This window comes from Sturnira hondurensis, unplaced genomic scaffold, assembly GCF_014824575.4.
Source record: "Sturnira hondurensis isolate 20B ecotype Veracruz unplaced genomic scaffold, ASM1482457v3 Scaffold0004257, whole genome shotgun sequence".
NCBI lineage: Eukaryota > Metazoa > Chordata > Mammalia > Chiroptera > Phyllostomidae > Sturnira > Sturnira hondurensis.
In genome coordinates this window covers 3,677,796-3,704,790 of record NW_028076888.1, presented here as the reverse complement: position 1 = coordinate 3,704,790, position 26,995 = coordinate 3,677,796, and the positions used below count along the sequence as shown (strand labels likewise).

Here is a 26,995-nt window from a genome sequence, read left to right as displayed (position 1 = left end):
CACGGTGGGTGGAGGCTATGGAAGAATTCACGTAAAGGCCACGTGAAGATGGAGACAGATTCGGAGAGATGTGCCTAGAAGCCAAGGACTGCCAAGGCAGCCGCCAGAATCGGTACGTGGTATGGGACTGACGCTCCCTCTGAGCCGCCCGAAGGCACCGACCCCGCCCAGCTTTGATTTCAGACTTCCTGCCTCCAACACTGTGAGAGAATACATTTCCATTGCGTTAGGCCATGCAGTTTGTGGTGCATCGCGAAAGCAGCCTTGGGAACTCACGGAACTCCCAAGGAAGATTTTATCCAAAAGCTGGCTTCCGAGGAGAGGCGGAATTTTGGATGGAGAAGGGGTGACGAGTGAATTCTAGATCAGAAATAAGGAGAAGAAAAACAAAGAGAAAAACATTTCCAGGGCACAGGTGGAGCGGTAGAAGCAGGGAACCCGCAATACACGACCCCTGGGGGTGGTGAAGGCCTGGGTGGGTCAGATGGGCCACGATCGTCCACAGACGCCCCTGCAAAGGGACACACAGGAGCTCCCGCCCCGGGGAAACAAGTGCTGGCTGGGGATTCCCTGCCTCAGTGCCCTCTGCGGATTCCTGCGCCCGACTTATCTTCTGTTTCTCCTCGAGTTGCTTGCTATTTCCTGCTAAAAGATATTTTCACTTATGTCCGTGTTGCCAGCTTGTATGTTTTATTCATGCTCTTGCGGTGGTGTGTTAGAGAATTCATTCCGCCTTCCCGGGAGATCAGGACTATGGAAACCCCCCCTTGGCTTCTCCAGGACAAAACTGCTCTGGCCTCTGCGCCTGCTACAGGAGAGGGTTGGAAACAGGAGCGAATGCTGCTGGAGACACGCGTGGAAAATTCCGAACTTTCTGACACGTTTGGTTCTAAAAATGTGGTGTGAGAAGTGCTATGGAAAAATCTTGAAGCCATGCTTTGAATTTTCTTATAGGATGAAATACATTTATTGGCGGGGGGCTTAATTTGAATTGGAGAGAAGTGTTAGCTTCTGGGGTTTGGTGTTCTTTCTCTTCTTTATTTTTATTTTTATTTTTAAAAATTTTTTTTAAAAGGACTTGTATAGACATTTCTCCTAAGAACATACAAATGACCTACAGGTATTTTAAAAATATATTTATTTATTTTTAGAGGGGAAGGGAAGGAGAGGAAGAGAAATATCAATGTATGGTTGCTTCTCATGCATCTCCTGCTGGGAACTGGCCTGCAACCCAGGAATGTGCCCTGACTGGGAATCGAACCACGATCGTCTGGTTCGCAGGCCCGCGCTCAATCCACTGAGCCACTCCAGCCAGGGCTCTTCTCTTCTTTTTTAAAGTAATATTGGAATAAAAAGTGAGAGCAAACTTGCATGGAGTACGCGGGAGGCATAAGGGTGATGCTGTAGCCTTCTATTTCTGGGAGCAAGTCCAGTCTGCTCCACTAGACCTTAGTTCTTAGAGGACAGGGACAGGGGTGGTGTTTTTGTCCCATTGTGTTCCTCCTAGTGCCAAAAGCATGTGACGCTGAGGCTGACGGGAAAGCAGTGTGGCCAGTAGACAGATCGTGGACTTTGACAATGAATAAGCCCTTGAATCCTGCCTCTGGCACTCACCAGTTGTGCCCAGTCAACAATAGTTGTTCTTATTGTTGTTGTATTGTTATATAAGGTGTTGTATTGTTACATAAGGTGCTGGCAAGACTGGCTGGCGCTCAGTGAGGTTCCCCTCCTTTCCATGCCTTGCCATGAAACCTCACCACAGCCAAGACCCCCCCTACACATTATCAGGCTGTAGAAGTTTTCACAGTGAAATGATGCAGCCCCAAATGTCCGTGATGCAATAATACGCATCTCTAACCTTCAGAGTTTCTGTGTTTGAACTTCATTCATTCATTCCTACAGAGAACCCAGAATCCAAGTTTCCAATCTTCAGATTGCCGGAGGACTCACTCACATGTTACTCGTGCTTGGGGGAACCACTGGCGAAGGGAGGGCAGGTAGGGAGGGCAGGGGGAAGAACCTGGGGGACCCTGGCTCCTGTCGAAGGCCATCTGCAGTCCCGAGAACAGTCAGTACTTGTCAGAAGGGAAGTGGTGTGTTATCTGAACAGAACGTGATTTCATTCCAAGCAGTTTCTCTTAGACACTCAATCCCCTTTCTTCTGACCATGAGATGTTTTTGCCTGACCGCCCTAAGAGGGTGTTTAGAACAGACCTTTTATGCAGATATTTAACAAAAAGACAAATGTTCCAATGTATCTCGGTTGACAGCAGAGTCCCTGGTACCAGCTCCTGGTCCAAGCCCTTGGGCACGTGTGTGTGTGTGTGTGTGTGTGCGCGCGCGCGCGCAGAGACCATGGTTTACTTGTAAAGCCTGCAGCTCACAGCAAAGCTACATTGTCTAGGTTTAAAACCTGGTTCTGACCAGGCGAATTCTTTAACCTTTCCTGGCTTCAGCTTCCTCAGCTGTAAACTGCGCTTACCACACAAGCGTTGCTATGAAGGCAAAGATAGTTGTGTAGAATGCCTAGTATCCAAGTCAGTGGAGAATAAGAACCGGTGTCAATCCGGAAATTTTAAGCCCATTTATATTCCTGTTGGCGATGATTGTAAATTCTTTAGTCTCGGTTGTAAAATCTCTTTATCTTTCTAGGAGCAATGCTGTAGGTCTCCTGGCAGCTGCGCTGAGCAGTCCCTCTGTGGTTTCCATTATAGCCGTACGCTGCCTTTTCAGGGCACGAGGTCGTTGGTCCGCACACATTAGCTTTAATCCAGCCCTATCAGGAGAGCTGGGGAGACGACTTTTTCTCTCCTCTTAAAACTATCTATCTGGTGGTCACTACGTGCCAGACGGTTCTGGGTTCTGGGGTGTTGTGATGAACAATGATTATGTTCTCTGAAATGGTTCTGCAGGCCGAGACACAAAACCAGCTGGACCTGTAGGAGACAGAGCTGTGTAGAGTGGAGTTTCATTCACGCTATAGATTTGGACCGATTGCAGTTTATACTTCCATCTCCTAATATAGAGATGGCCTGTGAAATGTGATAGAAATGTCTCACTTTCCTTCCCTCTTCCTCTAGCAATATACATCGCCTTTTCAAAGAGGCAAAAGAGTAGTATGTAGCACATCAGACAGATTACAAACATTTATGAAATTACTGTGTTCATGGTAGTTCACATCTCTTTTGGATTTGATAAAATATGTGTCATCCTGAATAGCACAGGTTGCAAGTGTAAACATGGTCATGAAAAATATATGTATGAAAAACACGCAATGTCTGATTAGCAGGGACTTTAGAAGTGCTGAGGATACACCCAGGGTGGCAGGCTACATAATGGCCCCCAAAGATTTGTCCACATCCTAATTCCTGTCTGAAGAGAGGTTTTTGCAGATGGGATTAAGTGAATGATTTTGAGAGGAGGGGCTTATTCTGATTACTGGGTGGGTCCTAAACGTAACTGCATGCATCCTTAGGAGAGGCAGGCAGAGGGAGACTTGGCCACACCCAGAGAGGTGGTGATTCGAAAATGAAGCAGAGAGACTTGAAGATGGTGGCCTTGAAGGTTGGAATGACGTAGCCACAAGCCTAGGAAGGCTGACAGCCACAAGAAGCTAGAAGAGGCAAGGGATGATTTTCTTCTAGAGCCTTCAGATGGAGTGTGGCCCTGCTGATGCCTTAATTATGGCCCAGTGATACTTATCTTGGACTTCTGGCCTCTAGAACTATGAGAGAACGCATTGAACTGCCCCATATGAGGTATTTTGTTACAATAGCCACAGGAAATTAATACACCCAGTCATTTTAGATGGACCAGGGGAACGACCACTGGCCACTCTGTCAATCATCTCTTGGCATGATGCTACCTCCTATAAGTTCTGGTTCCCTGTGTCACTTCTAACTTAATGTTCCTTTATTTTCCTTTGCATTCTACTGAATGCCAGATGGCACAGAGCTTTCTTTTAGATTTTTGGTTGGTACATCAGTGTTTTGACTGTGGGTAGGATGGCAGAATCCCCCTGACTTTCTTTTCTTGTCTTTGCAGACACTCAAGTGAATTTGATGCACAGACCATGTTTCCCAGCAATGGTCCTGGGAAGGGGTGGGAGAGTGTGATCAGCGCTCTGCCCCCCAGCAGAGTACACGCTTTCAGGGACAGGCAGGGGATCCAGGATGTCTTTCCTTGAATAGCAGGAGAAATAGGCAGCCTCACAAGGGTTGAGTTCTTTTCTTATGCTCTGTGCTGACCCTCCCACTTCTTAAGGCCTTAGTAAAATTTACCGATAATCTTCGTTTGTTCACTAGGTCATCTGCTATAGCTTCATCCCTTTGCAATGTTGCTATGTCATGCTTTCTTAAGCTTAAACCCTGGTTCAGCAATTCTCAACCTTTCAACTCAGGGCTCACATAAACTAATGACTAAAATTCCATGGCATACAAAAAAGAATCGATTTTTTACCAATCTGACAAGAAAAAAATAGGTATAATTTTGATTCACCCAACAACGGCTGTTGTTGAGTAGCCTGTTGGAATCTTTTACGTTTGTCACTCTAAGGGAAAAGGTCAGCGCCACGGACTCAATAGTCAGGTACTGCGTGTTTAAGAGATTCTTGCTGTACGCGGGTCGAGAATCACTGCCTTAGTTACATAAATGGACTCGTGTTTCTAAGGTGCGCCTGCACTAACCCAGTGCCTATTCGTTAGGGTATGGACTGATTTCCTTCTCGGGGCATCACTTTACCCGAAGTGCTCACGGCTTTAAATATCACCCTCTGCCCCAACTCTCTGTCTCCAGCCTCCTTTCCGACTGCCTGCTAGCCATCCCCTAGTAGCCACCTCCAATTCAACTCAACTCACACCCATGGGAGCATTCTGCACCCGGGTCATCTATTTGTGTCCTCCTATGTAAATTAGTTCCAAAAGGACTTATTTACAGCGGAGGTATCACGAGCTGTGCCAGAGCCACAACACCTAGAATGGTGTGAGGCACCACGGTAGGCAGGCAATAAATTGAGCTGCATCTGCCCTCTTGGAGTTTTGATTTGTTTTGGTTAAACTGGACCGGCCCTCTGGAGACGAGCTAAGAATGGGGCTGATGGTTCTTAGTGATGAGCCCGTTTTGCCTCCTCTCCGCCTTTTATGGAAGGCGGTGGATTCTTGCCGTCTTTCAATCGCGCAGAATCCTAATCCTCCGGAGCGGTCAGACGGCTGGCCCCTGGGGTTTTCTTCTACAGGCGCCGCCGTGGGCTCCACGGAGTCCCGCGAGGACCGGCCCCGCAGCGAGAGTCGTCGAGGGGTGAGCGACCCGAGGCTTTCTCCTTGCTTGGCCGGACGGGGCCACCGCGCAGGCTGCGCGTCGGGGCGCGGGCGGCCGAGCCTCCGCGACGGCGCCCGTGGTGGCGGCTCTCGAGGCCGCGGCCGGCGCCGCCCGACGTCACTTCCGACCGGGGCCAAGATGGCGGCGCCGCGGCCGCGGGCGCCGGAGCGTGCGGAGGGGTGGCGGCGGCGCGGGCGGCGGCTCTCGGCGCTCTGAGGCGCGGGGGCGGGGGGCGCAGGTAAGAAGCTACCGGGACGGGCGACTTCCGGGACGGCAGTGGGCGGGGGACCCTTGTCCCTGCCCGCGGGGCGGCGGCGGCGGCGACCCTCCCAGGACCCGGGCGCGCAGGGCCGGGCGGGCGGGCGGACGCGCGGACGCGCCCACTCGCCCACTCCGAGGTCCGGGCGTCGCGGGCCGGCGGGAGTCCCAGCACGAGGAGTGGCCCGCCGGCGGCCGGGCTCCCTGGCCGCGGCGCCCCAGCACCCCGGCCCGCCCTGGGGCGGGCGGCGGCGAAGTTGCGGGCTCGCTTTGTCGCCGTTGGTTTACCGCGCGCCCGGCGAGCGGGACGCTGGGGGCTGCGGTGTGGCGGCGCGGGGCGCGCGGCGGCTTGGCCCCTGGGAGGGGGCTCAGCACCCCCGGAGGAGGCTCACGCGGGGTCCTGGGGCCGTTCTAATTTCAAGTCGTTTTGCAGCTTTTCTTTTGTGTGCAAACCGTGCGTGTCTTTCACACTTGCAGCCTTAATTTGCGTCTTGCGTCTTTGTGTTTGCCAAATAGTTTTTGTGCGGCTCTAACCTGGAAATTGTCTCCCTTCGTATTCTTGTCGTAGACCCACCGGCGTTTCTTATTTTTGACGTACGTGCATTTGTAGATTCTTTGTTGTCAATGAAGATATTCACGAACCTATTTTTGATGGTGGCAGGTGAGACGTGAAGGGAACCTAACAGGTCAGGGTTTATTCCCAAACCACTTGCTTCCTTCCAACCCACCGAGCCACGGCTGGGCCACCTTGTATCACGGGTGACCTGCGGGACCGACCTCTCGGCTCAGCGGGAAGCCACATTCTGCCTTCAGGACGCAGCTGTGTGAATTCCCCACAGAGGAAACCCATGCTGGCCCCTCCTCTTCATTCAGTGTTGTTTGAGGTTTTATTTTAGAAATGGAACGCCTTTTGGTGACTCCCACTAGGTCCTTAAATCCCTTAAACCAGGAACCAAAATGGATCTACCCAGAACACAATTAAAATATACCTCTTTAAGTTTTTGTTGGCTACAGGCTTATTGTTGTTAGAGGCAACCACAGCGTTTTACAACTCAACGATTCTCTTAGACATATATCACCGTATCCCTTTGACCAGTGGTTACGTCCAAGTATTGGGAACATTTAGGCCTTTACGTTTTTTCACACGTTACGAAATTAATATTGAGGAGGAAGTGAGACATACAGTCCCACGTTCTTAGTAGGGTTCTGTTTTTAACGTGGCAAGCCGCTGCTGCGTCTTTCTTTAGAAGCTTCCTTACAGACGACGAGGGTCCTGTAAAGATGACCACAGCCAAGCCCTTCATCTCGGGTTGTGGCAGCTGAGACGGAAGGCCCCCGTGGGACGAACATTTGCTCACAGCTTGTGGAATTCCAGCCTTTTTCTTACATCTTTTTTGATTTGATGTGAAATGTTAGTTCATTTGAAGTGTTTAGAAAGCGCCAGGTACATAATAACAATGCCCACTAAAGGTTCACTTTTGTTGGCTCCGAAACTGGTTTCTTTAATTTGAAAAGTTGGCATATTCAGATTTTTTCTTTTTTGTAGACAGCTCCTAAAACATTACTATTTAAATTTGTAATGATGTGTTACTTTTGCATGTTCAAAACACTGCAAGAGATTCTCACTGTGGAGCAATCAGAAAACAGAGACGGGCGCAAGGAGTAGAAACCAGGCGGAGCCTTCCCCTCCTCAGATGGCCACCCTGAGCACTGTCTCCCTTGGCGTGCATGCGTGTGTTTCTTATGTAAACGTGTTCACTAATGTGTGTTTGTGTTCTGTGCAGGGTTGCTATCATATTGTCTGCATTGCTTGTGACCTGTCTTCCTGTAAGACCTTGTGAACGTATATCCATGCCATCACGGTTTCTTCCATACGATTTTAATGGCTACGTGGTATATGAATGAGCCATGATTTATTTATCAATTCCATATTGATTAGTAAGGTTTCTGTCACCTGAGATTGCCTTTTCATTGAGATTTGTTTAAAAAGCCTTTTTTTTTTCTGTTGTGAATTCTAAATTTCTGTAATCTTCCAAGAGCTGTGGAATGTACATTCTGTTCTTTAGCCCCTGGAGATGTATTTTCCCTACTGGTGTAGTTAGTTTCAGCCCCTCCATTCTCCCTGGGCTGGATCTGTGCAGTTACACGCATAGATCTGCACACACGTTCTTTTGATGATTCTTTGACGTTAGATGTTTTATTTATTCACGGGACTGTTTCTTTAAGCTGCTGATCTCTTTTCAAGTTCCAGATCTGATTTACAAACCTTTCATGTCCTGTGAAATCATAGACTTTCCAGGATGGAAAGCACCTTAGGGTTATTTACTATTTTCATCTCTTCAATTTACTTTTCATACTATTTTTAATACTCAGGGGAAAAATGAAAAAAACCCAAATTCGGCTGTCACTAGAAAGTGCCATACTGGGGAGCGGAAAGGGACAGTAGGGGAAAGTTGTCAAACTTACATGGCGATCCAGGGAGTTTCCAGATGACAGGGACATTGCCTGACAGGCGTCACTGCTGATGGTGCCGACGTGCCTGCAGTGTTGTGCGGTTGCCTGGTGCCCATCAGCTACGCTGTCCCCCCTCCCAGCATTTGCTTAGAGGTCCGGGCTGGTGTTCTGGCTCCTTTTGAACTTAGAAGTTTATAGTTAGAGCCATAAAAATCATCTTTGCAGAGCAACCGCAAGCTGTGGACTCCATTACCGAGAGCAGGGCTGAGGTCCCACGAAAGCAGGATTTCTTAACCTCGACTCGGCACTGTCGACACCTTGGGCTGCCTGGTTCCGTGGTCGGCGATGTCCTGTGCATTGTAGGATGTTTAGGCACATCCCTGGTCCCTGCTCATGAGATGCCAGCATCACGCCCCCTGAGTCAGGACAACTGATAAAGTCTCCAGACATTGCCAGAGATGCCCCTGGGGGGCAGAATCACCCCAGTTCTCAGCTGCTGCAGTAAAGGAAAGCCCATCTAACAGGATGGTAGCGTCACTGAAGCAGTTTATGGGAAGCTCAGAATTGACTGTGTGGCTGACAGGAAGTCTGCCTTGAAGACCGAGAAAGGACTAATGGCTTGTGAAGTTCCCTCCTGTGTTTGGTTTTATGACCAACTTGAGTGGTCACTTTCAGTGGTTCTGCTTTGGGTCTCTTTTGTTGCGCAGGATGAAGCAATGGGAGGTACCTTGGAGACTATGACACAGGACCCGTCTCCTCACTGTGTAGATGAAATTACTAGGAAATTTAAATGCATTTGCATAGAGTCGGTGCACTGTGGATAACGTAAGCCGGTGATCTAGTGCACTGAATAGCACAGAAACAGCTTCTTTTTCTCGGAAAAATGAGACTTACTGGATGGAGCACCCCCTTGAAGACTGATGGTAGGAAACAAACTAGTTTTTCTAGTAAAACCTCTTTTTTCTTTTTTAAAAAACATCCAGTTCACAGGTGCCAGAGATGATGGGTTTATCCTGAGGAGATAAGGTTTTCTTACCAAGTGCTTAGGTAACTTTAACTCACTACTTTATGTTGTGGAGATCACTCACTCAGCTTCATGGCGAACACGCATCATTAATGCAACTGTCCCTGGGTGAGGGAAGTGTCATTGTCACATCTTTGTAAACCTTAGGTGTATGGATAGTATAGGTTGAGTTTAAATGTGGGGTAAGTGTTCTTTACTTTCATTAGAACTTAATGATAAAATGTGATGACAGAGATATATTGGAGGACGGTTTGGTGATGGCATGGCTTTCTGAAGTGTGGAATATCTGCATACTTTCCCCGGCATGAATGCGTGTGTCCTTTCAATACTCTTTCTTAAAGAGAGTGCCTTCTGTTCCCCACCTCCCTCCCTGAGGTGTGAGAGTTACTGTGCACAGTAAATCTGGTTCATTTGGAGTGAAATATGCTTATAGTATTTTTCTTGGTACTGTATAGTATTCCTTCTTAGAGTCTTGGTCCATGTCATGCCTAGACTATGTTTTCATTTGTTAGCCCTTCAGAACGTGCGCTAGAGGGAGGTTTCACTAGATAGCTTGCATGTTTGCCAGCCATTTTGGGGAAAAGAGTATTTTGTAGCTCTGTAATAAATCATACGATAGGCTTTGCTGTGAAAGAGCTGAATTATTTGTTGGCACAGCCTGCCTGAGGTGTGTAGAGAGCTGAGTTCGACCATTGGATTGGTTACCGTGGGCCGCCTCTCTGGAAGTTGGCGAAACCTACAGACCTCGTAGGGGCTTCTGAATCGACCCCTCAAGACTACATTCATCTCTGGTGGGGAAGTTCTGTGGCATCTTCAACTAATTTAAGTGATGCCAAAGAAATTTAAAAAGAGTTTGAGATTCACCAAACGCTAACAACATGAGTTGGTATGAATCCTGTACATTTCCCAGGACCTTCTGAAGACAATACAAATTCGGCATTATGTGGAGTATAAAAATGACATTCTGAATGTTGCGTGCTCTGCAAGGCTTATTTTAGGGACTTGGCCATAGTTCCCAAAGACCTACTTTGAAAGCCCGTCTGACAGTAGGAGTTTTTAAAGGAGAGCCCTTGGGGTGAACACAGATTCTTGATGGGGAGGCCCTGGTACCGCCTGTTAGAGGCCCCGGAGCAGGGCTGGCCGCCTGTCTGGGGAGACAGACCCGGTGTCAGCGCGGTCTCCTGGCCTCTGGGCTGCGCCCACCTCCGGGCAGGGAGTGAGCCAACTGGCTGCAGAGGGAGCCAGAGACCCTCATTTCCGGCAGTGACGGGGGCGGCCAGTCACCCCCTAGCCTCTTCCTCTTTGTGAAGTGGGCACTGTGAGCATTTCTTTCTTTCACTGGGACGTTTTGAGATGAATACATAAAGAAAATGTAAGCAGTTTGAGATACTGTAGGTTTTTCAAAAACATTCATAGCTTTTTTCCTTAGGAATTTCTCCTAATACAGTAGATATTGAGGGGTCACGTGGCACAGCAATCTGGAGAGACCCTTCCAAGTTCTCTCGGAGGCCTTCCGTTTTGGCCTCCCCCCCACCCCCACAGCCCCGCACCTGCTGAACGTGGTGGGGGCACCTTGTTCCCTGGCCGTCCCATACCTTCACCAGGCCAGATCCTTCGCTTCTACTCTTCTCTCTGGATATTCCTTCCCGTGGTGATGTCCTCTGTCCCTGGGTACCTGCTTGTGGCCGAAGACGTGTAAATCTCTGCCTGCAGCCTTGAGGGCAGGGCGGTCAGTGCTGGGGGCCTCCCCCCCCCACCCTGTTTGAAGGATGCAGCTTTCCGTGCGGATGTCTGGGCTCCCCTCACAGTCTCTGAAACAGAGCTCATCACCTTCCATTTAACCCCTACTCCTGGCTGCTCTGCCCTTAAAATATGCTCATTGTTCCTGCGGCCCCAGCACCCCTGTGGGCTCATCTTCACCGTCCTCTTTCACCTCCTGTGGTGCTGGAAGACACGCTCTGTGGCTGCCTTCTTCCCACCTGCCCTCCCTCTTCCCTGTCGATTTAATCTTCCTCAAGTGCCAGACATGGTTTGGTTTGCCCCCCCACCCGCGCAGTGTGAAACTGCTCCTGGCTCCCTGTTGCCCATCCCACGTGGCTGCCCATCCCACGTGGCTGCCCATCCCACGTGGCTGCCCATCCCACGTGGCCAGAGCCACCCTCCTGATGGGCAGTCCTGAAACCAGGTCTTCCCTGGCCTCTGGCCTGCAGGCGCCCCTGGGCTTTGCCTGTGACTCCTCTCCCACCCCTAGATAAAGGCCGTCAGGACTTCGGAGTGGGTCCGGACGGAGGGTGGGTGGGGCAGTTACTCCTCACACAGGTCTGGGGAGCCCTAACCACAGGGTCAAGTCTGCGTTTGACCTGGAGCTGCCCGCCCCCNTAGAGTCTTGGTCCATGTCATGCCTAGACTATGTTTTCATTTGTTAGCCCTTCAGAACGTGCGCTAGAGGGAGGTTTCACTAGATAGCTTGCATGTTTGCCAGCCATTTTGGGGAAAAGAGTATTTTGTAGCTCTGTAATAAATCATACGATAGGCTTTGCTGTGAAAGAGCTGAACTATTTGTTGGCACAGCCTGCCTGAGGTGTGTAGAGAGCTGAGTTCGACCATTGGATTGGTTACCGTGGGCCGCCTCTCTGGAAGTTGGCGAAACCTACAGACCTCGTAGGGGCTTCTGAATCGACCCCTCAAGACTACATTCATCTCTGGTGGGGAAGTTCTGTGGCATCTTCAACTAATTTAAGTGATGCCAAAGAAATTTAAAAAGAGTTTGAGATTCACCAAACGCTAACAACATGAGTTGGTATGAATCCTGTACATTTCCCAGGACCTTCTGAAGACAATACAAATTCGGCATTATGTGGAGTATAAAAATGACATTCTGAATGTTGCGTGCTCTGCAAGGCTTATTTTAGGGACTTGGCCATAGTTCCCAAAGACCTACTTTGAAAGCCCGTCTGACAGTAGGAGTTTTTAAAGGAGAGCCCTTGGGGTGAACACAGATTCTTGATGGGGAGGCCCTGGTACCGCCTGTTAGAGGCCCTGGAGCAGGGCTGGCCGCCTGTCTGGGGAGACAGACCCGGTGTCAGCGCGGTCTCCTGGCCTCTGGGCTGCGCCCACCTCCGGGCAGGGAGTGAGCCAACTGGCTGCAGAGGGAGCCAGAGACCCTCATTTCCGGCAGTGACGGGGGCGGCCAGTCACCCCCTAGCCTCTTCCTCTTTGTGAAGTGGGCACTGTGAGCATTTCTTTCTTTCACTGGGACGTTTTGAGATGAATACATAAAGAAAATGTAAGCAGTTTGAGATACTGTAGGTTTTTCAAAAACATTCATAGCTTTTTTCCTTAGGAATTTCTCCTAATACAGTAGATATTGAGGGGTCACGTGGCACAGCCATCTGGAGAGACCCTTCCAAGTTCTCTCGGAGGCCTTCTGTTTTGGCCTCCCCCCCAAGCCCCACAGCCCCGCACCTGCTGAACGTGGTGGGGGCACCTTGTTCCCTGGCCGTCCCATACCTTCACCAGGCCAGATCCTTCGCTTCTATTCTTCTCTCTGGATATTCCTTCCCGTGGTGATGTCCTCTGTCCCTGGGCACTTGCTTGTGGCCGAAGACGTGTAAATCTCTGCCTGCAGCCTTGAGGGCAAGGCGGTCAGTGCTGGGGGCCTTCCCCCCCCCCCGCCCCCCCCGCCCCCCCGTTTGAAGGATGCAGCTTTCCGTGCGGATGTCTGGGCTCCCCTCACAGTCTCTGAAACAGAGCTCATCACCTTCCATTTAACCCCTACCCCTGGCTGCTCTGCCCTTAAAATATGCTCATTGTTCCAGTGGCCCCAGCACCCCTGTGGGCTCATCTTCACTGTCCTCTTTCACCTCCTGTGGTGCTGGAAGACACGCTCTGTGGCTGCCTTCTTCCCACCTGCCCTCCGTCTTCCCTGTCGATTTAATCTTCCTCAAGTGCCAGACGTGGTTTGGTTTGCCCCCCCACCCGCGCAGTGTGAAACTGCTCCTGGCTCCCTGTTGCCCATCCCACGTGGCTGCCCATCCCACGTGGCCAGAGCCACCCTCCTGATGGGCAGTCCTGAAACCAGGTCTTCCCTGGCCTCTGGCCTGCAGGCGCCCCTGGGCTTTGCCTGTGACTCCTCTCCCACCCCTAGATAAAGGCCGTCAGGACTTTGGAGTGGGTCCGGACGGAGGGTGGGTGGGGCAGTTACTCCTCACACAGGTCTGGGGAGTCCTAACCACAGGGTCAAGTCTGCGTTTGACCCGGAGCCGCCCGCCCCCGCCATCCCATCCAGTCTGTCATTGCTCTGCACCTACTGACCCTGGAGCGGGGCAGCTTTGCCCCGTCCCTTGTACCGCTCACAAAGCCGGGTCCTTCGTCTTCCACTCTTCCGTCTGGGTGTGTCTCCTGGGATCTCACCGGCTCTCCACGGCCGGGGCGCCGCGGGCAGTCTTTCGTTTTTATCGTAAATGAGGAGGCATTTATCTTTGCCTTGAAACAAGAACTGCAGATAACTTATTTTGAGGAAACCTACTTTGCTTTAAAAAAAATAAAACTCATGTATGTACAAGAGCTTCTTAAACTGTAGAGAAATGTACCAGCATTGCTATTTTAAAATGTTCTTGAGAAGGGAAGTAGTGACATATTTAGAGGATAGATTTGAAACCTCAGATTTTATTTAAAGTAAGAGTTGCTCCCTACCAAAATAGTAAACACCTCAATAAGTTTGGGGGAAGATGTGCAGAAGCTTGTGGCGATGTGTGTGCCTCAGCAGAGTGTGGTGAATCCTCCCTCCATGGGGCATAACTTCCGATTTGGCTTGAGGTCGTTCACGTGTGAGTTCAGGAAGCCCCTGATCAATTACATGCAGTTGTGTAACCTGGGTTCCCAGGTACATTTCTGTGTAGGAAAACCCCGTGCTGCTCTGAGCAGCCACTTGTAAGTGACTGTCCTAATGTTTAGGGAGCCTCCTTGGGATGAGGTGGATGCCTAGGGCCAGGACCAGTGTGCAGTGTTTTGCCGACTGAAGCTTTTGTCCCTTTCCCCGGAAATTCAGTTTAAATGGGAAGTGTTTAAAGGGAAGTGTTTCGTAGGGTTCCGGAAAAATCTCTGAATTGTGGGTGTTTAATCACAAAAGTAGCACCCATATTGGCAACTCCAGTGGAAAAACAGTAAAGGTGTTAACTGAGAATACATTTTATTTTGGGAATTGTGAAATGAAGTATCATGTGGCATCTTGGTTTAGAAATTTTGGCATTTGAGTGTTAGGAAGGAATCAACTTAGTTTTCTGTAATATCAAGTTTTTATGCATCTAACTTGGGAAAATGCTAGAAATGTGTCATTTTATAGGAGCTTCTTTGATGTCCGTGCTGTTTCGCAGAGCGGGTCATCCGCGGCGGGTTGGGGCGCGCGTGTCAGAGGGAGCTGGAGGCGGCGGCCATCGCGACCGTGGCGCAGCGCTCCGCAGAGAGCGGCGACTGCTGGGAAGGCGTGTGTGTTTTCACCCGCCCGCCTTTTCATGTGGGCTTTTTCCATCTGTGGTTTTTAGCAATTAGTACTAAAAATAAAGAAATTAACTTTTTAATTCAGGAGTATTTGGATAGGATGGAGTTACTTCATCCAGGAAAATTGACTTTTTTTTTAGCACCAGAGAGAGGAATATCCTACTGTTAGTGAGAGTAATATGTTTTAATTTCTGTGGAGAAACTAGGTAGTGTTAATTGTGGAGTGGGAGGGAATTACTGTAGAAATCCTAAACTGACCCTGAACTTTGCGATGTAATAGATTACACATTCACTACGATATAATGAATGACACAGATGTGTGAATTTAATCAGAAGAGAAGGGGAGAGCATGTGTTGATAGCTGTCCATGACACCAACCAGGTAAATGACAAACAGCAACTGCTGTGTTTGTTCCAAGCTGGTGCTTTATTAGTGGAGGCTTGGAGCAGTGTTTCTGAAAAGTCTCCCTTGAATCTTTTCTCCCCCGTTTCTCAAAGTAGATTCTAGGGAGGAAAATCCTCCGAGAGCGCCGTCGTCTGGATTTAGATTTATGGTGCTCTCCTCCTGTATCCACAGGTTTCTCGTTTAACATTTTACAGGGCTGTGGTTGAACTTAGAGCAAACAAAAGCTCTAATCAGCGTCGTTTGCTCCTTGGAGCTCTGTCACTTTAAAATCGTTCAGAACAGCAGACCCTCTGCTTTTCCTGTCTGTTAATGTGGAAACTGTTGTCTGTATCACATTCTCCCACCTGGACTAGAGTGCTGAACTCTGCTTCCTTACTTAGATTTGAGTCAGGACACTCGCTCTGTGAATTTAGGGGGTAGGGCCCCTGGGTGGTCTGGGTCTCGTGGAGGAACCCGATGGATCGCAATGGGAGAGATTGCTGGCTTTACTGGTGAGTGCGCTGTCCCTGTGTCTCTCCCATACTTCGGAGGAAGGGACATTCCCGTGTGTGATGTACTCTGTTAAACTATTGCTTCTTTGCCTTGGGTAGAGATCACTCTAGAGGGTGGGAGAGCTGAGCAACCAGTTTCCAGCAGTAAGAGTTCACACCCTCCGACTCAGCAACTCACCAGACGTCTGCTGTGTTCTCAGTCCTTGTCTTCCCTCCCTCCTCACACACACACCCACCCACCCAGGTGTCTTCATTGTGACACTGATAAGCACAGCAGGTTTGATTTCTTCCCTGCTTTAGCTTACTTAATCTGGTAATATAGTCGGCCTTTTAAAAGGGAAGTTGGAGGTATTTTAGCATGAAAGTAGATACTCTAGATGATTGTGGTGAAACTGTGTTGGTCACTTTAGAAAAAGAAAATGATTTTTTCATTTAGCAAATTCCTGGGCAGATTCAATATATATGAATTGTGTGCTTTTGCTAATTCAGTGAATAGGTGCTAAATGTTTTCATATTGATAACCTAGAATTTATAGGTTGTAATTTGGTGATTCCATTCTTCTTTTAGGAATGAGGAGTGGTAGTTTTTTATAACAGTACATTAGCTATGTTTGTAAATTAATAAAAATTCTTCTTGAGAAATTGGCATAGTTTGGATCCCCCCACCCCCAACTTCCCCCCTAGATTTTTCTAGACTTTCAGATTATTTTTCCAGGAGTTTCTGAATTGCGAGAACCTTTTGGTCAGAGTAAATTAAAAGCAGTGTTAAAAACTGTATCTACTGCACTGATAGCTTATTCATCTCTGTGTTTGCTACTTCATATTTATTTAACATGAGAGATCTGCTTGATGTAGTTTTAGAATATTTTTCTTTTTTTTAAAGATCTTATTTATTTATCTGTAGAGGGGAAGGGAAGAAAAGAAGGAGAGAAATATCAATGTATGGTTGCCTCTCATATGTCCCCAACTGGGAACTGGGCTGCAACCCAGGCATGCGCCCTGACTGGGAATCGAACTGTGATCGTGTGGTTCGCAGGCCCGCTCAATCCACTGAGCTACGCCAGCCAGGGCTAGAATATTTTTCTTATGTAGGTCCTAGTTTTTTTTTTTTTTTAAGGAAGAAATTGTTTCCTACATTCTTTATTAAATGGGCAGTGTAACTTGCTTTTACTTCTTTTTTATAAAACTTCTTAAAGATATTTTTTGTTGTTGACACCATTACAGATGTCCCCCATGTTCCCCGCCTTTGGCCCGCTCCACCCAGCGCTCCCTGCCTTCGCCACATTGTTGCCCGTGTGCTGGGGCTGTGCTTCTGTGCATGTGTGTGTTCTGTGGCTGATCTGTTTCAGTCCTCCCCACCCCCTCCCTTCAACATCTGTCAGTCTGTGCCCTGTGTCTGTGCCTCGGGTTTTATTTTGTCGGTTTATTTTGCCCATTAGATTCCACATATGAGTAAATCATGTGGTATTTGTCTTTCTCTGACTGGCTTATTTCACTTAGCATCATAATCTCCAGGTCCATCCATGTTGTTGCAAAACATAAGAGTTCATTGTTTTTTTTTTTTTTACAGCTGTGTAGTATTCCATTGTTTAAATGTAGGTCATAAATTTTCTAAGACTTTTTCCACAAAATGTTTTTTTAAAAAGCTTTTTTTGCATGTAGTGCATGCTATAACCATACTAGTTCTCTTATTTTTGTTTATTATTTGTCCATAAGCTATATGTTATTATTTCCAGAGTCTTAAAATTTAAATAGTTTCTTCTGTGTCTGTATTTCAATGTGGACTTTTGTAACTTCAGAAAGTAATTTTAAAATAGTTAATATTAGTGACCTCTAAGTGAATGTCGAAAATTGAATTATTTTACAAATAACCCCCAAAGATCTACGCTGATCCAAAAGAATGATTACAAAATAGTATCAGTGGCTTATAGGTGAATATGCAAATCAAATAAAATAATTCTTTTCCTGACCCTCTGCCCTCCCTCTGAGATGTGTATCTTAAAGAAATGGAATTGCTTTTTCTTTGCCTTTCGTACAGTTTTGTAGTTTTTCCAGGTCCCCAGAGGGCAGACAGGACAGTCCAGCTTGTTGAATGTGTGCCTGTCTCGTTAACCTGCCCTCTCACTGCGGGTGGGTGATTCAGATACGGCCAGGCCGCAGGGCTGGTCCTCTGTTTTCTAGCTTCTGGCCTCCATATCGGGTGACAGCGGCCTACACAGTTGCTAATGTCATGACACTTTAAGGGACCAGTATTTGATTCAAGACCGTCATTTTATTATTGCTGCATTGATATTTCTCATGTATAGTCAAATCATCTTTATAAGATTACTAAGTTAAATATTTGTAAGGACGATTTGTCCTAGAATTTGGAATATCTTGAAAAATTAAGTACATGTATATTATTAAAACCTTGTATATGCAAAAATTAAGATCAAGCTCTTAATTTTTTCTAGGAGTATATAATATTAGTAAAGTATAGTTGGTGATAGTTACATGCTCTGTATTTGTGTATCTGCCTAATGTCCTTTATCTGATACACATCAACAAGGTGGAATGAGAGGGATATGTAGAAATATTCAAGAAGTTTTGGTCAGACATAGAAATACAAAAAAAAAAAGAAAGAAAGCAAGCAATTAAGGCATAGCTTGGGTCAGAGAAGTCCTAAGAATTTTAATATTTTCAGTCTTTACCTTGGGAAAACCAGTGGAGCTTAATTGTTACGCATTTTAACAAATTTGATAGAATTGTTAAGGTTCAGTGATGTGGGTGGAAAGATTCCTCTCTGCTTCTACGCTGATAGGATCCTACGTTGGATAAAACTTTGCCCTTTGATGTGTCTGTGTTAGTTAAGTGGATTTGTGAGAACAACGCCTTTGAAGCCCCCGCTGCGTGTGGAAGTCACGGGGGGCCGCAGGACGCTTGTGCGGGGTTTTGTGGTGCTGGACGAATGTTAAGGAAGTCACTCAGTCACTACTTTTAGAGTCTGCTGTGCAGAGGTTCTCGGCTGGGGCGGTATTTGGGGATGTGGGTAGCTATTATTGATGGTCAGAAACACAATGTGTGGGGGCGCTGCTGGCTCTGATTGCACCAGGGCGGTGCTCACGGCCGGAAGGAAGGAGCAGCCCCTCAGAAGGAAGCGCTGCCCAGCCCTGACTGCAGTGCCCTCAGACAAAGCGTCAGCTCTTTCGTTGTAATGTCCCTTGTTTTTAGTATCAATTAATACAAAGTTTAACTTAAAAATATCATTAGAGAAGTCAGTGTTGGGTTTGCAGTGCTTTTAACACTATAAGATATTTTAGATACATAACTTGGCAACGTTGTGAGTCAAGGGGGGGAAAATGAGGGTCTGGTGTTAGTCACCAGGGTTAGAAGTGACTGACAGGGGCCAAGCTCGCAGGTATGTGGTGAATTCTTAAAAAAAAGTTAAGATCTTTCTTTTCTCTAGAAAGAAATGATGAGTACATTTCTATTTGGACAAAGAGGGAACAGACAGTATAGAAAGTCAGAGATTATTGATCATGTAACAATCTGAATTATATTGTAAATTTTTTATTAAGAAGAAGTTGAGGTTCATTGAGATACCAAATAAGAGAATGAAATGTTTTAAGGACAGTTGGCCCCTTGTATTCACAGATTCTGCATCTGCAGACTCACCCAACCAAGGATTGAAAATATGCAGGGTAATTAAGTCAGGTTGTTGCTGACGTGTACGGTGGAGAATGGAGCAAGGCCTGTGATGAATAGTTACAGACTTTTTTATGTCATTATTCCCTAAACAATACAGTGGAACAACTATTTACATAGCATTTGCCTTGTATTAGGTATGAGTAATCTAGAAAGGATTTAAATTATGTGGGGGAATGTGTGCAGGTTGTATGCAGATCTGCCGATTTATTTAAGGAGCTGGAGCATCCGAGGGTTTGGGTGTCCCTGGGGACAGTCCCCTGAGATTCCGAGGGATGACTGCCCTTTAATATTTCAGTTAGGTGATTTTAGACATCAGGGTGTCCCCGCTGTTTGAGTTGTGCCTGTGAACTAGCAACTGCAAAAGGGGAGGAAAGGGAAGGAGAAAAGTGTTTTAAAAAACCAAATGAAAAGCACATGAAAAGGAGACAGCATCTCAGAAAACTGCAGCTCTGTGCTTCTGTATGCCGAGGGTAAAACCCTGGTGTGACCCTAGACTTCCCCCCTTTCCTGCCTAGCACCTAATCTGCCATCCAGTTGTGGGCTGTTTTTCAAATGTGTCCAGGGTCAGTCCCCTCTCACTTCTCTTGTACGACCTGGGTGAAGCCACCATCACCTCTTGCCGAGATTGGGGCTCAGCCTCTTAACAGGCCTGCTTGCCTCCACCCTACTCCCTTACAGGCTCTCTTCAGTATTTGTATCAGGTTTCAGGTGTGCAGCATAGAGGCAGGCCAGTCATATACTTTATAAAGTGTCCCTGGCATTCCAGGTTCCCACCTGGCACTCTGCATAGTTACTGCAACACTCGGCCGTATTCCTTGTGCTGCACTTCATACCCCCAACACTGTTTTGTAACTACCCGTTGGTAGTGCTTAGTCTCCTTAAATCTGAGTCCCATTGGTCACTCCCACCACCGTTAGCCGCTGGGAGGAGCTGGAGCCGTCCTGTGAACGGCGCTGTCTGCATCGCTGCAGCTCTTCACCCACGTCTTCCATGGGAACATTTGCGTTTTACTGTAGGGTTTTTTGTTCTGTTCCTTGAAGAGAAAACACCTTGTGGCCAATGTTGGTAAATCCACTCTAAAACTTAGTGAGAAGGCAAGTGAAAACCCTGACCTTTATTCACTCCGGGGGTCCTGCGATGCCACGAGATTTCTCCTAGGGGAACCTTGGAGCCGTCAGGAGGCATTTGTGGTAGAGGGGGTCGGGCGGGCACACCTCCTGGGCCACTAGTCTTGTCACTGTTGGACACCCAGTTCTACATTTGTAACTTGATAACCATCTCCAGTATCATAAAAAAGGACCAGTTACATTCAGTACAGGTTGTATGCTCAAGAAGTGCATGTATATGAGAAAGGGATGGACGTCATGGGTTAACCTCCAGTTATGTGAAACTGTATTCACCGAGTATTTGCTACGACTTCATACTGGTGTGGCTGTACTGAGCCGCCCAACAAGGCGCGAGTTAGGGAATGCATTTCCTGTGCCGAGGATGAACCAAAGCCAGTTCAAATGACCAGGCCTTAACTTAAAGGTAGCGCCTTTGACCATTTCAGGTGATCGGGTGAGTGTGGCCCAGTCCAGTAGCTCTAGGAAAATACCCCACGCTGACCTGACCGATGAGCTGGGGCGAACCGGCAGAGCACCGCTGGTCGTGAGAGTGGGCAGGCAGTGTTCTCTTCTCGTGCGAAGGCTGCCGTTGAGTGACGTGTTCTTGGGTTTGTTAACAATCAGAACATAAAGTGCCAAGGTGAGCAGCATCTCGGGGTTCTGGGAAGGAGAAATCGGAAGGAAGTTCACGCAGAAGTAGGAGAATTATGCCTGATGGTGCGTGTCTGTGTGCATGCTCAAATTTTTGCTGTGGGTCTCTAACCAGTGTGGCTCTGTGCGGTGGGCTTGTGGCACTAACCAAACGGTGGCGGGTTAGACTCCTGGTCAGGGCACGTGCTTGGGCTGCAAGCCGGGACCCCATCTGGGGAGCTCGCCAGAGGCAACCGATCCATGTTTCTCTCACACATTGATGTTTCTCTCTCTCTCTCTAAAAGTAAATAAAGTCTTTAAAAAACAGAAAAGAATACGGTGGACGTACTACTTAAAGTTGGCTTGATTTTCATGTACAATGAAGGCCTTCAGTTGATTCTTAGGACGTATGTTGCACAGGTGACCATTTCCACAGGTCGTTGTTTAGAAACAAGTATGTCATATGCATTTGTAAGAAATGATTTGGTCTTCTCGTTATTTTATGATACTATGAATATATTGTAGAAAAAAATTAAAGGAATAATCGCGGTTCTTTCTAAATAGCTTTTATTAAAACATTTGCATTTTACTACAAGGTGTTTGTTCTGTTCCTCAAAGAGAACTCCTAATGAAAATGTTATTGAATCCACCTTTGTACTTCGAGAACTTGAAAAACAATAATGCAAAGGGGTCTGATTGTACTTGTATTCAATACACTGTCAATATAAGTAAGAGAAGGACGATTACATTGCATAATTGCAATTGCCCAGCAAGGCTTTGTGTTTCTAGTAACAAAGCTAACATATTTCTTCTTAGGAATGATGCAATTCCAAAGCAGAAATTTGATGTAATTCTAACGAGTCTGCTTTCATTTGCGGAGTACAATGTATCCCCGGTAAAGGTTAGCAAGAAATCTGTTTTATTGTAGATAATAAATCTGTGAAGTAAGCTCTCAGCGTAGGTGGAAGTTGCTCTGGCGTGGAGTTGCTGTATGAATAGCCCTTTGAGCAAACTCTGTAGTTCTGTATGTGGTTTTAAGTGACTGTAAATTTGTAGGCAGGTACATATTACAATTGTCTGTTTTTCTTTTTAGGGCTCATGTAATCAAAGAAGTTTTTGTTGTGTGTATCTTTTCAGAACACAACAGGAATTGAAAATGAATCAGGTGAGTTTAAATGTAAGAATTTATACAAATACATTACCTAGATGTTAGACTAGTTTTTGATTTTTAAAGGATAGTAACACATTAATTTCCTCCCAGATTTTCCTTCCTGTTCTTACAACCACTAACACATCCATTGCTCCCCGGTTGTGTTTGTTGTGGAGTGTCTGTTTGGGGGCTGGGTTGGCGTCTCTGGAACCCTGAGCAGAGGCTCCTTCATTCTTACGGACCTTAGTTTAGGCTTTTTTTTTCTTTTTCTTTTCACCTCTCCCCTGCTACTCTGGTGCTAATTTGTTGTTTTTGTTTTGAAGCTTACTAAGTTTTCATTTTTAATACTTTTTATTTTGTAAAGCCCCATTGGTTGAAAGGAGAAGATGGGAAGATTTTTCTTTTAGAGACCAAAACTGATCAAATGGGAAACTTTAAACTGTTTTGTCCTTGAAAAACCTGTTCATGGAAGAGAAACAAGAGGGCAGATACGGAACTGTAAGATGTGCCCCTGTGCTCAGGGGGCGGGGGCAGGGGGGTGCCTGGAGATGAACCAGTTCTGCCATGGATGTTTCTGTAGCCTCAAGGGTGCTCCTTCTGATGAGCAGAACCAGTGGATTTAATGTATCTTAAAGTAGGGTTCTTATTTTCTGATCTTAATATTATTCACTTGCAATTATAGAAATTTATGGGTGTCAGAAACATTTTTTAAAGAGCCATTCTTTTTTGAAATTTTTATAACCACATTTAAAAAATATGAAGGACAAAACTTAAAAATGGGAAGTCTGTGATTTTTAGTGCTTAGCTTAAAACTACCAGATTTGAAAATATTTTGTATCCCTCATCAGCTGAAACTTTGGGCACCTTTTTATCATTTACAGGTGCCTCTAACTGAGATCACAAGTCCAGTTTTATTGGGTGGCCAAGTTTAATAAATTCAGTTCTGTGTTGCATTGAGAGATGTGAAATTTTTGGAATAGATTCTTTGATTTCTTTTCATTACTTTCTTTATCAAAATATGTTTATTTTAATACAAAGGGCCGTATGTCATAAAAAATGAATCTGGTGAACACATGGGCCACATGGTTTCTATTATTTTAAAACTTGGAGATTTACTGACATGCTTTTGAAGACAAATTATTTTTGAGATGGTAAAATGGGGGAGGGAAAGGAGCAGAGTGGGTTTGCACAGTCACTGCCCACTGTAGCTCTGGGCGTGTGTGTGTCATGGATTTCGTGTGTTTCCCCGTGCTGGGGCTGATTCTTCCCGTGGACCTTGTCACCCGAAGGAACTTGCTTTTCTGATGGCCTGGGAACTGTTGTTAGAGGGGTCTTGAATTTGGGTTGGAGAGATCGTGAGTGTCTCCGAAGTGGAATTGAAATACTGACATCGTGTTTGTTGGCTCACTCAAATCGTTTATATCAGTGGCCACAGCTTTAACCTTAGGCTTAATAATACTTTAATTCTTATATCTTATTTGGCTAGTAGTGCTTTATTTTTATTATTTCTTTGACACGTCACGCTTTTGCTTTAATATTTCATTTATATCAAATGAGCTTGAGTTTAAAAGAATTCCACGTGCCATTCGAAAGAGTTGTAATCATTTCAATTTTTGGCTCTTTTACAATTTCATTTTGCTTTTGACAAGTTTTAATACCAGATCGGTGGAGGACTGCCTTTGATGCCAAATGTCGACTGTCGGTGGAAAAGTGTCCTCGCCCGTCTCCAGTGGTTTCTGACTTGGGCACAGTGTGATCGGTCTGGCAGGAGTGAAACTTTTATTTGTACTGTAAAAATTGTCCGCTTTTTATGAGTAAGATTTTCAGCATCTTTAGTTATATTCTCATTATTTGAGGAATATTAGTTGCATGATATGTAGTCCTGATTATTATGTCATGGTGTAAAATCTATGAATGTTTTTCAACAGTTGTTTGAGTAATTTTTAAAATTTAAGAATTGTTTAAGGACATTTTATGTCTTTCTCTCTTGTATTTATTCTCCTTTGCAGCCAGTGAAAATGAGCAATAAATGCTTGAGAGTGTCAAAATACCTACACAAAATTTAGATATTAAAGTAGTTTTCACTTGAGCCAGATTGGTTTTTAATTTAAACCTTGGTGGAGAGTTTGGGGTTAGGTTTTCCACTTTAGGACCGGCCTGCATTGCATCGATGAGTGCCGGCTGTCAGATCTGTCCCGTACGGTGGGCACGGTCTCTAGGACAGTGACCCAGAGTCATTCATTTACGTGTGCTGGACAGGCGAGTTTCAGGGACTGAAGGGTCCTTGCAGCGAGTGTACCGTGTTGTTTACAAGGCAGCCCTTCAGAGGAAATGCGAGTACGCAGCCCACAGCCCCTGCGTCTGCAGCACTGACTACTGAGGCAGCATTGGACTGCGGGGCCTTGTCGATGTGTTTCTCATCATGCCTGGTGCATTCGCTTGCCAGGCTTTCCCTCCGACCCCAGCCCTGGGCTCCTGGAGCCCAGAGACCCACATGTTCTTTGTCCTCTCTTCTCTTCTGGGCCGCTCTCCACTCATCACTTACCCTTTCTCACCATCTCTCGTCTTCCCGATTTAGAACCCAGCCCGGCTTGGCAGGGGGGCCTTTGTTCTTCCCGCTGGGCTGGGGCCTGGCAGGCAGGCAGGCAGGCAGGCAGTCAGGCAGCAGGAGGAGCCGTCCCTGTACCTCCTGCCCTCGCTGCCCATCTTCTTTTCTGTCCCTTTGCAAATCATACTAACTTTACCCACCCACCTTAATGTTTAACCTTGCTAGGGTCCACTATTTTCCTTCTCGATTTCCTAGATTTATCTAGGAGAGTCCAGAACTTTGTAAAGGACTCTCTCATTAAATAAAGAATTTAGAATGCTTTGTAGCACTTCTTACCACCTTTCCTGTAATGCCTTTTTGTTACAATGTTGATGAGGTGCCTTAGAAAGTTAACTCTTGCTTATGTCACTTAGCCTTTGGTGAAATTGGTTTTATTTGACGACATTTCACTGAAAGTTGCAGAACCTGTTGACATTAAATGAGGACTTCCCATGCTTTATAGAACATCTAAGGTGAGTGGAGTTCCGATGCCAATGTGCTCGTAGTAGCTTAAAAAGTAGATACGCTGGAGTTTAGTACCGCATCCTGTCTATTGAGTGCGTACCCAACATGCCAGGCACTTGGTTAAGTGTTGAACACACATTTTGTTACTAATTCAGTCTTTGTGCCTACTCTGGGAAGTACAGGCTGTAGAACCATTTCATGGTTGAAGACAGTAAGGCCCAGGGAGGCGGCCGTGGCTTGCCCACGCTCACGCACACAGTAAGTGGTGGAGTGCTCGGTCACACCCAGGTTGCGGAGCCTAGGCTCTGGCTCGCTGCGCCGCCTCGCTGTGCCCAGCCAGGGGGCTCCGAGGCCGTAGGGGCTCCACGGAGCAACCCTTGTTTCCGTCCTGGCCCTGCTGTTGGAGTTGCTCAAGGACTGAGGGTGATGGAGGCGTTGTCTCAACACACGCCACTTCTGCTTGTGTTAAAACTCAGGTTGGGGGAGCGGCGTTGTCCGTGAGGTGCCTGGAGGAGAGGAGACCGAAATATCTGGGTGCAGCCCCAGTGATTCTTCTGGCTTTTTGAGATATGATTAACCTATACCACTGTGTAGGCTCTAACCTTGATGACTGTACAGTGGCCTTGATCACTAATTGACAGTCATGCTTAATTTTTTAAAAAGAATCCATGTAACTCACATTGTTACTGATATCTGAAACTTTCTGTCATTGTAGTAGCGTATGATTGTAGCATCTCTATATCCTGATCAATAATCTATCGTATCGCCAGTAACCAGTAGCAAAGCAACTTAGCAATTTAGCCTCCTAAACTTGTTTTCGAGTTTTATATAACAAAATAACAAAGGAAGCTTTTCATCACTTGATGTTGCAAATCCAACCGTGAAAATTGTGATAAGCCACCCGAGTTCCATTTTTGGAACTGTCGTGCGTGTTCAGGCCGTCTGCACACACGGCGTCCCGGAGTGCCGCGGGCTCTGCCCTGCTCCCTGCACACGAGCGGAGGGAGACAGGGCGGCGAGGCAGCGTGCCCGGGAATGCTGGGCGGAGCTGGGGGGTTCTCCGGGCGGCATGATCCGAGAAGGCTCTTCTGGAGAGGTGACTAACAACAGAATAATCAAATCACTCTCATTGGCACTAATAATTAATACTTGAATAATAGACCCAAGTAATAACCAGGAACCAGATATATGAGGACTTGGAGAAAGAAAATTCTGGGCAGAGTGAACAAAATAGTGAGAGCAAAGGACCGGAGGTGGGAGTGAGCTTGCTGGTTCCAGGCACAGAGAGCAGGCCAGGGCGGGGCTTGCAAGCATCTGGGGCTCTGGGCCAGGAGGAAGGTGGGGTGAGAGGCAAGGGCCAGACTTAGAGGTCCTCAGAGGCCATGGGAAGAAGTTTGTGTTTTATTCCAAGTTCAGTGGGAAGCCACTGGACAGGGATGTTCACTTGGATTTCCGTTTTTAGAACGTCATGCTCACTGTGCTGTGGAGACTGGACTGGAAGGGGGCGAGAGTTCACTGTTGAGGTCAACGCCGCGTTTGAGGACATTTTCATCCCCTGGACAGCTTGGTGGACCTCCAGCTCCGAGGGAGCGCTCCTTCCTAGCTCAGCCTGTTCAACCGCTGCGCTCTGCCAGAGGCAGCGCGTGGGATTTTCTTGTCCCGAGTCCCCATCTGTTTATTGTTACTGCAGTCTTACTCATTCCTTAACACAGTACAGTGTAATGCTCTCTCTCTCAGTTGAAGCTTGTTTGATTTTTTCTCCCCATTGTTTGCCCCAAAATAGTAGTCTTGATTGCTAGTTTAAACAAGTTGTTCATAGAACTGGGATGTTTTGATGCTGCTTAATTCTTGGTAGTCTTTAGCCGGTAACAGTGGTTACCATGGCGACTGAGTGTCTTATTTTGAGCCCACTAGTGCATGTTCT

The 26,995-nt window shown here is 46.9% G+C and overlaps 1 protein-coding gene across 4 annotated transcripts in view; it reads left to right on the top strand.

The window, feature by feature from the left end:
• The first annotated feature begins 5,528 nt into the window (after window positions 1-5,528).
• Window positions 5,529-26,995, top strand: part of PRDM2 (PR/SET domain 2) — a 118,057-nt gene continuing 96,590 nt past the window's right edge. For 3 of the 4 annotated variants that reach the window (XM_037045190.1, XM_037045188.1, XM_037045189.1), the window contains exons 1-2: window positions 5,538-5,554; window positions 21,963-22,034. In XM_037045190.1, coding sequence (XP_036901085.1) covers window positions 22,026-22,034 — 9 coding nt within the window. In that variant the 5' untranslated portion in view covers window positions 5,538-5,554; window positions 21,963-22,025. Of the gene's footprint in view, window positions 5,555-21,962; window positions 22,035-26,995 lie in introns of all 4 variants that reach the window. The other variant, XM_037045191.1, reaches the window with a different exon arrangement.